Source organism: Micromesistius poutassou (assembly GCF_964030765.1).
Source record: "Micromesistius poutassou genome assembly, chromosome: 13".
NCBI classification, from domain to species: domain Eukaryota; kingdom Metazoa; phylum Chordata; class Actinopteri; order Gadiformes; family Gadidae; genus Micromesistius; species Micromesistius poutassou.
In genome coordinates this window covers 13,972,523-13,986,497 of record NC_140283.1, presented here as the reverse complement: position 1 = coordinate 13,986,497, position 13,975 = coordinate 13,972,523, and the positions used below count along the sequence as shown (strand labels likewise).

At 45.2% G+C, this 13,975-nt stretch overlaps 1 protein-coding gene across 1 annotated transcript; it reads left to right on the top strand.

Annotated features, from left to right (window-relative positions):
• Positions 1-86: 86 nt before the first annotated feature.
• tes (testis derived transcript (3 LIM domains)) lies at positions 87-8,328 on the top strand. The gene is made up of 7 exons (XM_084477938.1): positions 87-264; positions 2,575-2,660; positions 4,029-4,635; positions 5,131-5,772; positions 6,077-6,292; positions 6,903-7,061; positions 7,419-8,328. The coding sequence occupies exons 1-7, from the start codon at positions 238-240 to the stop codon at positions 7,608-7,610; spliced, it is 1,929 nt and encodes a 642-aa protein (XP_084334064.1). The 5' UTR covers positions 87-237; the 3' UTR covers positions 7,611-8,328.
• Positions 8,329-13,975: the final 5,647 nt, after the last annotated feature.

Sequence of the window (13,975 nt, the reverse complement as noted above, 5' to 3'; positions counted from 1 at the left end):
CACTGTCCCTATCTAACTTTCTATTGGCCCGGAGTTGAGAGAACACCAATGGCGGAAGTAGTCTGCCCCTCCCACATGAAGGAAGATTGAACCGGACGGGACGCCCGAAGTGGAATCGGAGTGGGATCTGGGCTGTGTGTCATCCCTAAAGTTTTGTGTCATTGCATATTTTCTTGACAGTACCGTCGACATAAGCGCCGTGTTTGGTCCACTCGCTACGGACGTCGAGCTGAAAGAATGGAGATCGAGAGAGAAGTTAAAAAGGTAGGGTATCCCGCCTTCACTGACCGACCTCATAATACACGGATCCGGTGACGCCCTGGGAGAGGTGCCAGTTGTTGCAGGTGGCGTTAAACACTTTGAAATCGAAAAGAGATTCACCTCAATTCACCTTCATGATGTAACATTTTCGAAAAGCAGTTGCGTCTTTTTACCTCATTCAATAAACGGAATGTCCGGAGTCGCGACTTGACTGCCATTATCTGCAGTGCAGCTCATACTACTTTTCGTTAAATTAGGCAGTGGTTAAGGGTCGCTATGAAACCCGTCATTTGTTTTAACAGCGTACTGTTTTAGCAACAGCAAATGGTGTTTTCATAGTTATCATAGCCACTTTAGTTTTCCTGAAGACAAACAGGCGTCTTGCTTTTCTATGAAGAAGTGCGAGAAGGATACTGTACAGCGTTTGCTGTAGTGTTTTTTTTTTAATATAGCGTTTTTTTTTAGTTTTTTTTTTATATAGTTTGTTGTCCCATTGTATTCATGCTTTTCCTGCTCAGAGTGAACGCACACGCACACGTTCGCACACACCCTTCTGACTCATTTTCTGTCTGTAGTCATCTGTCTCACTGTTTGCTCAATATGGTGACGTTTATGCAATCTCTGAGCTTAATGCTTGTCCATCATGGCTCCTCTGGTCGTTGGAGACCTCAGACGCTAACCACTATAATTTGAACCCGATCTCTGCAGGTCCTTTTTAAAACTGTATACCAGTATATTAGACACAGCGTGCAAGATTGCTGCAATTTGGGAAAAAGTACACATTACAATGAAAACCCTTTTTGTTGTCATTTGAAGAATCGTAAGCATACTCTGGTGGCATGCAATGCAACTAGTAGCACTGTGAATAATTTCTTTGTACTTTAGTGACCATACAACCTCCTACTGTTGCACAGCGGTCCCTCTCCTGCCTTGAGGAGTGGACTGAGTTTAAACTCTGCCTTGGAAGAACAAAACATCCAGAGAGGCTTCTTGGTTCGACTCCATCAATCTCCTGATATCCAAACATTTACATTTGCATTAAAAGGGTTAATGGGTATTTTCTTCTGTATTGACTGTCACAGTCAGTGGCAATAACACCAGAAGATTAGTGCTGCGTTTTAAAACCACTGTTTATGAGCACATACAATTATATATTCTAGTTGATTTGCTGTCGTGGTGGACGCAAACAAAGGCGCAGTGAGTGTAAGCTTTGTCAAATGAAAAGGAGAATATAGTCATGAGGGGTTGGTGGGGTATAACCACTCTTGAATACAGAGCAGTTCCAGTTTTAAATGCTTCGCAGACATGGCAGTGATTCAACAAAGCTGTCTCGTCATAGATTATGCTTCCTTCAGAGGTCAGCCTTAAATTACATTCACTATTAAAATCAGGGGGGGGGGGGGAGTGTGGAGAATGTGTTGGCTCAGGTTTTATAGTCATCACCTAATGGTGCAGCTGGCCAGCATCTTTCATGTGCTGAGAATCGCTAACCGTTTCTCATTCAGTCTTGATAGGAACTAGGAGGAAATACGAGCTTCTTGATCATTTTACACACGGTTTTGCAAATAACGTTTTTTTCTTTGGGGTCCTGGTAGTTTATTATTAGTATTTTTGTGTTTTTATTGACAGGGGGGGGGGGGGGGGGGGGTGCGTTTACGGGGTCTGAATGCTCTCATAAGAGGCATTCCTCAGTAGTGGACGAAATGTGGGTCAAAAGGACTCCCTCAGACACAGGGGGAGCTCGGCGGAGACGGGGGTTGGGGGGGGCCAGACAGACATCATGGAATACATGACCATTTATGGTTACGATCAGTTGGGACGGCTCAGGATCTGCCCCAGCAGGGATTGATACAGATGGTGGAGGATAGGAAGGCGTCCACAGAGCCAAGAACTGTCAATATGAATAATCTGTTGGTTTGCACTCTTCCAACTACGCCTCATCACAGGGTCCTTTTTCAAACACAAGAAAGTAACTACAGACCCAGGAACTACTGTGTTGTAGACTATAAGCAATTATATAGCGAGATAGCAATTCTGTTATCTTACATTTCATTATTAAACCATCTCTACCCAATCATCCAAACAACCATATTTAGGATGTCAAATTTGGCCACCATATTATGTTTATATTATTATAACATTTATTAACATTTGGTATTTTGGAAAAAGCAAGATATTGTGATATGAAATAATGGCTCTGCACACAGGTCACAGAAGATTGCCGGCCATGAGGCTATAAAAGAAGGCCAGCTTTATGCATGGAGGCCATCGAATGTGTCACTCATCTAATCTCCTCTCCTCCTCCAACCCCAGATGACCCTGGGCCATGACTTTGGCGCCGGGGCGGCCTGCCTCAAGTGCAAGGAGAAATGCGAGGGGTTCGAGCTGCACTTCTGGAGGTTAGTCACACACATACAAGTACACATACACATGAACTCACGCACACACCGGCTACATATCTACATTTATATGTGTGATTGCAGTCCTGACCTTCATATAATCAGAACCAAGAAGTGGGGAGCAGGCAGATAAAGGCATCCAGGTTTGGTTGTGCATCAGAGGGCTAAAATCTACTGCAGGCAGGATTGAAAGCTAACAGATGTGTGTCTCTCGCTCTCTCGCTCACTCTCTCATAACACAACACACATAACACAACCTGTCCTAACATGTAGCTCTACACAGCCCTCTTTCTCAATAACGTTTCAAACCTCATTTATAAATTAAGGTCATATTTTCTCATCGTAATCCTTTAGACTTTCTTTAAAACTGGGGATCAAGATAAGTTGATACTTATTTTATGATCATACCATACCATTCAAAGACGATAAACTGTAATATTTAATTATTGCCCAGCCCTAGAATGGGCCTATATTCACTCTTAATGTATTTATTATTGTATTAAAATTAGTATTGTAAATCCATATTCTTTGACCTTCTTCCATGGTCAGACAATTATTTTATTTACCAAACATGGTCCATCTAATTGTTCTGGATAACCTTCTGAGTATTTATGGACATGCGCAGGTTTTAACTGGAGAACATTTGTTCATATTTGAATCATGTTTACAGAGAAATCGCAGTTTTAAAGTGTTACTCAAAGGTAAGCCCATACTTGCAGAAAAGTTACAAAGATAATTTAATTGCATACATGATAGAGGCAGAAAAAGCTCACACTCACACTTACACAATGATCCTAAAGTGAATTGTGATTAATCATAAAAATGTACCACAATGAGCACATGATGTCATGACCGGTTGAACCGGTCATGACATCATGCAAAACAGTGTGCAGGCCTCATGCACTCCCCCTTGTGGTTGAACACTGAATGGGAGGGAGTGGTCTATAAAGGTGGCCTAGTGGGTGCCACTACTAGTCCTACATAGAGGGTGGGACATTGGTTTGCTCCCACATCCAAAGTCATGCAGGTTAGAGTAGTTGGAGAGCCTACAGTCCCACAAGAATGTCCCCTTCCTTTTTGACTCTGGTAGATTTAAACGGCTTCCCTGCCTCATCCCTCTAGTTCACAATATTATAATATTATAGACACTAAATGAATACAGGGGTTTATATCATGCACAGTTTCAACGAATATACAAGTCATGGACTGATGTTACAAAATAAGGTACAACTATCATCGTGTAGCATCACAATGTCTGGGTGATGCACAAATACCAACCAACACAACCCTGAACCGTCAACTCCTTACCTCCCCTCCAACCTCGAAACATCATCCCTCTTCTTCTTCTTCTGTCTTTCTCATCCACAGGAAGATCTGCCGCAACTGCAAATGTGGGCTGGCCGACCACAACGTGCGCATGGAGTCGGAGGAGAGCAAGAAGGTGGGCAAGCTGTTCGAGGACACCAAGTACACGGGCCTCATAGCCAAGCTCAAGACGGACGGCGTCCCCACCTACAAGGGCAACATGGTGACCGTCTCCATGCTCAGCCCCGCCTCCTCTTCCCTGGTGCGTCCCGCCTTCGGTGCCACCACGGCACTGCCTGCGTCCAACTACTCCTCCTCCTCCTCCAACGCCGCTACTGGCCCATTCGGTGGCTCCACCGGTGCTGGGGCGGCGGTCGCCACAACCCCCGGCTTCGGCGCCACCGCGGTACCGCCCGCTTCCGCCTACTCCTCCTCCTCATACTCCTCCACCCCCTCCCCCGCCGCTACCGGCCCGTTCGGAGGCTCCGCCGGTGCTGGGGCGGCGGGCGCCACAGCCCCCGGCCGGGCTCTGTCTGGGCGGCCCCCGGCCCCCGCTCCCCCCGCCAAGGTCAACATCACCCCGGTGAAGGGCGTGGCCGTGCCGGTGAACGCCGGCACCTCGTCCGCCGTGACGTACGAGTGGGCGCCCCCGGGGGCTAATAAATACATGGTAAGACCCCAGGGCTGCCACTAGGGGGAGGTGTGTGTGTGTGTGTGTGTGTGTGTGTGTGTGTGTGTGTGTGTGTGTGTGTGTGTGTGTGTGTGTGTGTGTGTGTGTGTGTGTGTGTGTGTGTGTGTGTGTGTGTGTGTGTGTGTGTGTGTGTGTGTGTGTGTGTCCTATACTTCCCATTAACTTTGTGTTGTTATTATTGGTCCATGGTTATCCCATATGGCAATCTAACTAGTTTGCATCACCGATGCCTTTTCCTTCTCCACCCACATTTCAGGCATTAACTAGTGTGATATATTTCAGCGGTATTCAAGTAAGACTCTGAAAACTCCCATGTATGTTTAGTCTGTGACCGTATCTCCCAACTATGTTGTTGTAACGTCCTCGCCCAGTGCACCTCTCACCCTCGAGTCCTCTCCTCTCGCCGGGTGACTCCCCTTGCCTGTGTTCTCATGGCTCCCCCCCCCCACCCCCCCTCCGCTCCTCCCCCCGCAGGCGGTGCGCTACATCGAGCTGCTGCCCCCGGAGAAGCGCCCCGTGAAGGGGTCCCAGGGCGCGGAATACCGCCGGCAGCAGATGGCCTGCCAGCTGCCCGAGCACGACCAGGACCCGACCATGTGCCACGAGCTGAGCCCCGCCGAGGTGAAGCAGATGGAGCAGTATGTCCGCAAGTACAAGGACGATGCACTGGGCATGGGCGACGTCCGGCTGCCCGAGGAAATGGCCCTGCTCCGGTCAGCAGCCGGAGGGGTCGGAGGGCCAGGAGGGGTCGGAGGGCCAGGAGGGGTCGGAGGGACAGGAGGGCCAGGAGGGCCAGGAGGGGTTGGAGCTGCTGCTTCAGGGGCCGGATCAGGACCAGCCCATCCGGGGCCCGGGGGCGCCTCAGGCAGGCCCGGGGTGGGTGCTGGATATGGGACTGGGGTGCGCGGGGTCCCAGCCGGCGCAGCTTCAGCTTATGGGCCAGGTGCTGGTGGCAATGGGGCTCCTGGGTTTGGGTCTCTGGGGGGCTCGGGGTGGGGAGAACCAGGCTCCGGGCAGGGAGAGCCAGGCTCTGGGCAGGGAGATATGGCCAGGGCTGCGGCGGCTGGAGCCATGGGCGTCCCTGGAGGAGACGTGGCCGGACCAGAGCAGAGCTTTGTAAGTAACCTGTCTGACCGTTTCTCTTCCACACCAAACAGAGCAGTAATGTTCTTAAAAAAAAAAAGTAGTGTGCCTCCATTGATTTGAATTTCATATTCAATCATATATTTGAAGCGCATCCATTTTCCTCCAGAACATTACATTGCAATGTGTCACATCAAAATAAGTAGTCGGACCCAGGAAACCACCATGATGTTTTCGATTTGGTTCCTAGTTCAAAATAAAACCGCCCTTCAGTCAATCATCCTTCTCACTCTCTCCCCCCCCTCTCTCTCTCTCTGTACCTCTCTCTACCACTCAGTCATGCAGCCATTGCCAGCTGCCCATGCGTCGCGGCGAGCCGGCGGTGTATGCCGAGCGCGCCGGCTACGACCGGCTGTGGCACCCGGCCTGCTTCGTCTGCTGCAAGTGCAGCGAGCTGCTGGTGGACATGATCTACTTCTGGAAGAAGGGGAAGCTGTACTGTGGCCGTCACTATGGCGACAGCGAGAAGCCCCGCTGTGGAGGCTGTGATGAGGTGGGTTGGGAGGGAGAGTCCTTGTTTTTGTAGGTTTAGGATTGAATGCTATAGGGTTCATTTAAAGTGATGGGACAACAGAAACCTTATTTACTTCTGATCATGTTATAAAGGGTTATTAAGGTGTGCATTATGCATCAGAAAATCATGCTAGAACAAATCCATTGCAATTTCATGTTATTTCAGTCTATGGATTATCCTTCTAATATACCTTTTGACACTTTCCTAATATTGATACTGATATTAAATACCTACCAAATACTGATATTTGGTAGGTGTGTAGTTGGTGCATCCCTATGTGATGGGTTTTTAGATCCGGTTGTCCATCCATTTAAGGTTGAAATTATGTTTGGGGTTATGGTTAATTTTTGACTGCAGTTTTAGTCCATATTTTTACAAGGATTTCCGTCATTGTTTGACTCTTTTCCTTTGTGTTTGTTTCCCCTGTGTATTTGTGTGTGTGTGGAGTGTGTTTCCCCCGTGTATTTTTATGTGTCTGTGTTTGTGTTTCTGTGTGTGTGTGGAGTGTGTATTTGTATGCGTTTCTGTGTTTCGTGTTCCCCTGTGTATTTTTGTGTGTGTTTGGTCTCTTGTGGTCTTGCATGTACAGCTGATCTTCAGTAATGAGTACACACAGGCCGAGGATCAGAACTGGCACTTGAAGCACTTCTGTTGCTTTGAGTGCGACTGTGTGCTGGCTGGGGAGACCTACGTCATGGAGAAGGACAAGCCTGTCTGCAAACCCTGCTACATGAACAACTACAGCGTGGTATGTGTGTGTGTGTCTCTATCTGTATGTGTGCACATGTATGTCTGAGAGCTAATTTCACTTTGTGAGTGTTTTTTTTTTTCTTGGTCCAGTGATGATACCATAGCTTAGTGTGTCTGATTTTGTGTGTCTAGCCATCCTAGCCTTTCAGCTGTAAAGGTAGTTACTCGTTATCTTAGTTAATCAGACATTAAGTCATTAAGGAGCAGCTAAACACCCTTATCGATAGCTTATCTCCCCACTCCAAATATTAATTTACAAATCTATACATGGACGGAGCCTTGTCTGGACGTCCTGCTTCTAGCATGTCTCTAACCCAGCCCCCCCCCACCACCCCCGGCTCCCCTCTTGTTCCAGCGGTGCGTGTCCTGCCAGCAGCCAGTGGAGCCAGAGGCCCAGCGCGTGTCGTACGGCGACCACCACTGGCACGCCCAGCCCCAGTGCTTCCAGTGCTCGGGCTGCTCCAAGTGTCTGATCGGAGAGCGCTTCATGGCGGTGCAGGACAAGCTGTTCTGCTCCGTGGAGTGCAAGAAGAAAACGCCGGCCTGAAGCGTTGGGACGCCGGGCCAATCGCAAGATACGGAACCAAGTGCAAATAAAGTGTGTGTATGTGTATGTGTGTGTGTGTGTGTGTGTCCAAGTAAGGACAAGATGTGGCAGATGATGATGGTAGATTGCGGTCCCGTTGACAATGAACAACGGCATTGCTTGATATCTCTGGAATATGCAATTCCAAAAATACACCCAAAAAACGTGAATAGTATTTGAGATAGATAAAGTTAATATCTATGCATCTCCTTTCTAAACTGCCTTCACTAGATGGCGCTCTTTCCCCACGAATATCTCTGTAGCTTCACTCTTTGCTTCTTTTTTCTCTTTTTGATTTGCTGATGAGATTAATATTGTGTGGCTTGTGAGTCATCTCTGGCCCAGACTACTTATTTTCACCAGACTAACAATACTATTCCCATATGCGGTAAAAGTATTTCATTAGGGTGATTTAAAAAAAGATACGGATCAATAAGTTTCAGTTTATATTGTTCTTATAGAGCCATTACTCTGAATGTGTATTGACTTTAGTGTCTTCAAAGCAACATCGAATACTAGTAATGACCAATTATGACCAAATGTTTACAACTCTATGACTAATTATTGAATTCAATGATATAAGTTTTTTTCTACTATGACTTTTCATTTACTTTCAATGTGTTTCAATTGTTTCCATTTTGTAATCCACAGATTTTTCTATAAAAAAAAAAAAATGTTGTTGCATTTGACCCTCACCTTTATTTATTTTCAGGTACACTATCTTGATCTTCCAAGGTGCCCATGAGCATAATGCATGCAACTAAAGAGCAAAAGCCCATATTTGTACTGAACAAACCCTAGACAAATGCATGATGTGTCTCTTTCTCTAGCCATATATTTTTCGTCCAATATTGTGCAATTTTCTATTTAATCATAGCTGATACTCTATTCAAAGCAACTTAATTCACGAATCATGGGGTTGGCATCTGCCAAGCTACCCAAAAAGGCCTGCCACAGCAATTTACGCACTCAGAAAATACAATAGTATTTAGATTAGTATTATATTTATAGTACATTTCATTCAATATTATTATCATCATTTAAACAGGCATTTTTTCTCAAAAGCAGCCAACATAGTCGTGGCTATTCCTAAGGCCTAGGCTACTTTATTGGCTGAATCATCTATTTTCCACCTCTCTATGCCAACCTACAAACAACCACCTCCTTCCACCCATTGCCACCTATAAGTGAAAGTTCCTAGATCTGCCGCTGGAAACTTGCTGGCAAATTTTAAATGGCCAAAAAGCTAGACCACCCAATGAATTCAGAAATGGCGCATCGCCGCTTAAGGATCATTATTACCACTCCTGTGTGGTTTCAAAGTTTTGATAAATATGATGGCGCACAGGCGCTTATTACTCCCAAACATTTTCTATCCATATGATATGCCGTGGCGTCTATCCCATTAACATCGCCATACAACCCAAACCAAAATAATAAACCAAGTGATAATTGGAGTGGTTTAATCGTTAATCCCATTTTCTTGTCTCTGCTCTTTGCTCACAGCCAATCACAGTGCATTATGCTCATAAACGCTTGATGTTCACCTTTCGCCTGTCGCGACTTTTAAAGCGCACACGTTGGTCCTGTTTTCCTTATCCGGTATTGCGGAATATAAATTGTGATTCGCCTTAGCAGGTTTGTCATTTTCACCCCGGTTGTTAGCATTGTCGAGTCAAAGTCGTACCCAACATTTCTTAGGTGTTTTATCTGTGTGATTTTGATTGAACACTCAAAAACGTCAAAAACATGATAGGCCTACCACCTACACTGGATACGTAGGCCTACTGCGTGTGCAGAAGTATTTGTATTTTATACAACAGCATTATTGCTGTGATTATGCCTATTAAAAAAACAACTCGGCAAGAAGCTGATAAATATATAGGCCTACATTTATAAAAAATATATACATGTGTAGGCCTACATGTTTCAACGTATGTATCGCTATGCTACGAAAGTGACCATTAGCAGCCAATGGCGTTTTTTGGATAAACCTTCGAGTTGAGGTCATGTATTATGTTTTCTTAGCCGTTTTTTAAATTTCGTTTGTAGGTTCGTTATGCATGGTAAAGGTGCCGCAAAGTGATATCCATTTATGTGCAGTATGGATTGCCATCGGTTGGTGACAGCGGCCGCCAATGGTGGAGCTTCATCGAGGAACACCACAGTGAGTATATTCTTCAAAGGATAGGCCTAAGTAACCCCTCAAATCCCGTTATTCAGTTGAAAACAATCTCCTACTACCGGCTAAGTAGTTTAAGTAGTTTTCCATTGGCTGTAGACCCTGGCTCGAGTGAGTGTGACATGGGTTTTGAAAAGTTCTGACAACCCACCATGCACTTGCTCCTATGGAACCTAAGTAGATTACATCACATTATCCCCTTATTTCTTCGCGTACAGATGCATGCTATCATATCCCTGTTATTTCACATCAAACTTTACATTAGTTTTAACGCAGCACTAGGCAAGAAGACTTTTCTGAATGTAGATTGTGCAGGGTTGTGTACATGCTTTTGCATTGACTGGGGTAGACAAGCTAACTGACAGCTGAATCTCATATTGTCAAAGACGTCACTGAAAAATGTGTGCCCTAGTAACTGGCATCCAAATCGGAAACACTTGCACCAATGGGCAAAGAACTTTGTGAAACCGGCTACAACTGTGGTAACTGAGTATAACTGACCTGCGGTTCCACCAGCACTTTGATGTCTTGCATTCCTACAAGCTGCTTGAAGATATTCAACCATGAAGTCCTTCTGCTCAAAGGCCACTTGGATTTCTAGTATGCCATGCTGTTCGAACACCAGCTTATTGTTGTGAAGCATGTACACTTAACCATTCTTTGTCATTTGGAATGTTGACCCAACCAATAGGTAAGTGGAGGTAAGTAGTCTAATCAAAACACACAAGAAAGTGGGATCTACTACACAATTCACTCTGGAGAACCGCACAGCACTTTCTGCAGATGCTGCCATTACTGCCCTCCGGAATCCACAAGGTACACTTGGAAGTTCCATGAGTCTTCAGGTTGAAATGTGCCAAAAGCGCACTCAACAGAAATGTGTCCAAATGTCTCGCCTGGCACACCCAAACAAGTGAAGACTTCCACAAACTAAAGGATGTTTTCTGTTGTCGATCAATGGATTATTTACCCCACTGGACCATCCCTTCTTGTAGTAGGAAGATATGACTGTGGATGTGTAAAGGTTTGGTTTCATGTTTAACCAGTTGGTTTAGTCTTGGTAGAATGTTGGCATGCTATAATTGGACGTTTGTTGCCTGATTCTATGATGCGCGTCGTAGCTACGGATCTTGTTGTGTAAATAGACAGGAAAAATATGCTGCAGAGATATTGAAAAAACTAAACGTCATACAATTTTCACCGGCCTCTATGCTTCTTTCTATGGTTATACTAAACCTGTTTTGCAGCGCATGTGTGTCAAACATGATGCACCAGAAAAAAAACCTCACCACAAAATGGATCTCATGGCATTTTACTGAGCTGATGGAAGGCTATGCCATTCCTAGCTAATCAAATCAAACAGAGCTTACATCTTACCCTATATACACATTAACTAAGCGGATATTGTGGAAGAATGCCATGCAGCAAAATGTTAACAACTTGTATAAGGTTGGCCATTGATGTTCTGTCAAAGTTGGCTATATCAATTTGTTTGACATTGAAGTGGTCACTCTTGTATCCATACACAACCATGCTCCCGGATCACCACTGTGAAGTCGGGCAAATTGGGGAGTGGGTTATTGGCAGGGCAGGGACATGCAGAGGGGTGGAAGCTTTGCACGGCTGATTTAGAAAGAAGCTTGAGCACTCGTACACCTCAGGGAGTGCCCTGCCTCAAGGAGAAGTGAAGCAGGACGGCCCGGCATGGAAAAAGCTTTCCACGGGCGGCCCAGCCGTTTCTTCACTTGTCCTGTGTGGAAGCACACACGCACAATTCAAGGAAGCACTGCCTCAGCGAGACTATTGTCCTGAGTGGCAACCAGCCTAAATCTTTGCTCCTGTTTCCCCCCCTGTTGTGCAGAACATTGCTGCTGGACCTGTCACAACCCCAGCACTCTGCTACACGTCTTCATGCTCGTTGGAAAATGACTAACCTCTAGGACCCTGCATACCCTGTCATGGCATACTTTTCCCTCACTGGCACGAAATGCCCCACTGCCGGTCCACCTGTCTCAATCCCTCTATCTCTGTTTTGTATTATGGCGTATTCATTGTAAATATGGATTCCCCTTCTTGTTTTGTGTTCTCTCCAGCAGTACTGATGGTAGTTGTAGCTTACATTCAATACTGCCAAAACGATGCTGATAGATCTAAACATGAATCGCATAAATCTGCTTTGAACGAGATGTGTGGGTCCTGACACATCTCTGACTGTTGGGCTTTGTATTGTGATGTGATTCATACAAAGGAATTTGTATTGTTTTTCCATTTCCATAGCAACTCAAGTCTTGCCTTCCACCAAGCACTCGTGTGTGTCTGTGTCTCCTGAGCCATAAAATGGTTGGTACAGTTGGAACAGTTCGGGAGTTGAATACATTTTCTTCCGTATTGCTGTCCTCAGAGTACACTTGGTCACAGAATGATGTTGATACCCCAGATGTCATAGCATAACCCCCCCCCCCCCCTCGCTCGATACCCCCTACTGAGCCCCGGATGAAACCTAGAATCGCGCCTGGTTTGGCACACGGCCAAGAGGTAACCCTTATTTGAAACTCTGGGAGTTGGCAACCCTAACTTTATCTCAGTATCCCATCATTGAAAACTGCTTGAAACTCCAATCATAACTACATCTAGATTATTAATGTAGTACTGTGCTGACTGTATTCCTCTGTTACTCTGCAGTGAGTCATGATCACAACCAAGGGAGGGGATATCACGTTGGCATCAGACATTACAAGAAATTGGGGAATTCAATGTGGCTTTGTTAGAACCTATCTAACCTTATCCCCCAGGCGAACTATTCACTACCAGACAAAATTCCCTTTTTGGTGATATTTGACTGTTGATTTTGAAAGAGTAAACAACCCAACACACTGTTAAGGAGCCAAAGCTCCTTAGATCATCCATAATCCATAAAACAGATTATTTTGATGGTTTTAAAAGTTCCTACATTTTCAGACAATCTGTGCCCAGTTTGAGCTAAGCTCAGCTAACCTTATTTTGGAACCTTATGAGCTAGTACTCATAGTGTTAATTTATATTAAAAGTGGGGGAATAAATGTTATTCAAACCATCTAGATCAAGAATTGCAAAAAAAGCCCTTCTGATGAGTAGCCAGTACATCTGATGCATGCTCAGTGCGGTCCTAGCCCGCCTTTGATACAAGGCTGCACAGCACCTGTTTGACTGGGTCCAAAGAAAAACCCAGGAACAGTTCATTTTGGGCAGGAGTTATTTTTTTCTCATTTATGTTCCCTCATTGCTGTTAATAGTAAAGTCTAGTTGTTATCACATTTGGTAAAGAATGTTGATATCACAAGCTAACATGCTTCATAAATAACTTGGATATAATATACTATTTCAACTTTGGGGTCGTTGGTATGGAACAGATAGAAATTTCAAGTTTAAATCTGCAGGAATGTTGGAATCTTTAAACACCTGTCCGTTTTAGGAATGTGGAGAAACAACAACAGCAGCAGCATGCTATCATCATCCTCGAAACAAATGCCATGTGTCTGAAGTCCATACAGGAGGGGGAAAGAGAGGGATGAGCTAGGCAGTGGTAAACTGCCTATAAAGTGTTTCACTGTTTGGAATAGTGTGCTTTGTGGTAATGTGTTGGGATTATCCTCTGCTCTTCTACGGTATGTTCAGTTCAATGAGGCTAAAGGTACGATGCTATGATAAAGGACCATGCTGGAATGTCTCCGATGTGGAATCAGAGTTCAGTGAGAGTTGTTCATGTAACAGTTCAGCCAGATGTTGAGTTCTGCCAGGTGTGGCTGTCTGTGTCTGCATCTTGATCCCTTGGCTCCTCGATACGACTGCTAGTACAAATCTTGAACTGCGTGAGGGCGTATAAAATTGATAATCAATTGGACTTAAGTCATCTCCTCTCTGTCCTGCTCATTTCCAAGAGGCATATCCCCGGAATTGCACCAGTGAACGGCGAATGCGATGCTGATGCAAGGAGCAGGGGTTGAATCTTGGAATGACTTGGATATTGGAAAGAAAATGATGGGGACAATCAAAATTGAATGTAAATGGTGGAAAGGACATAAATTATATTGTGATTCAGATGTTCCATTTATGTTTGCAAATGAAGACCTCTTAACAGACAACAAAAAACAAATGCAGAATCATC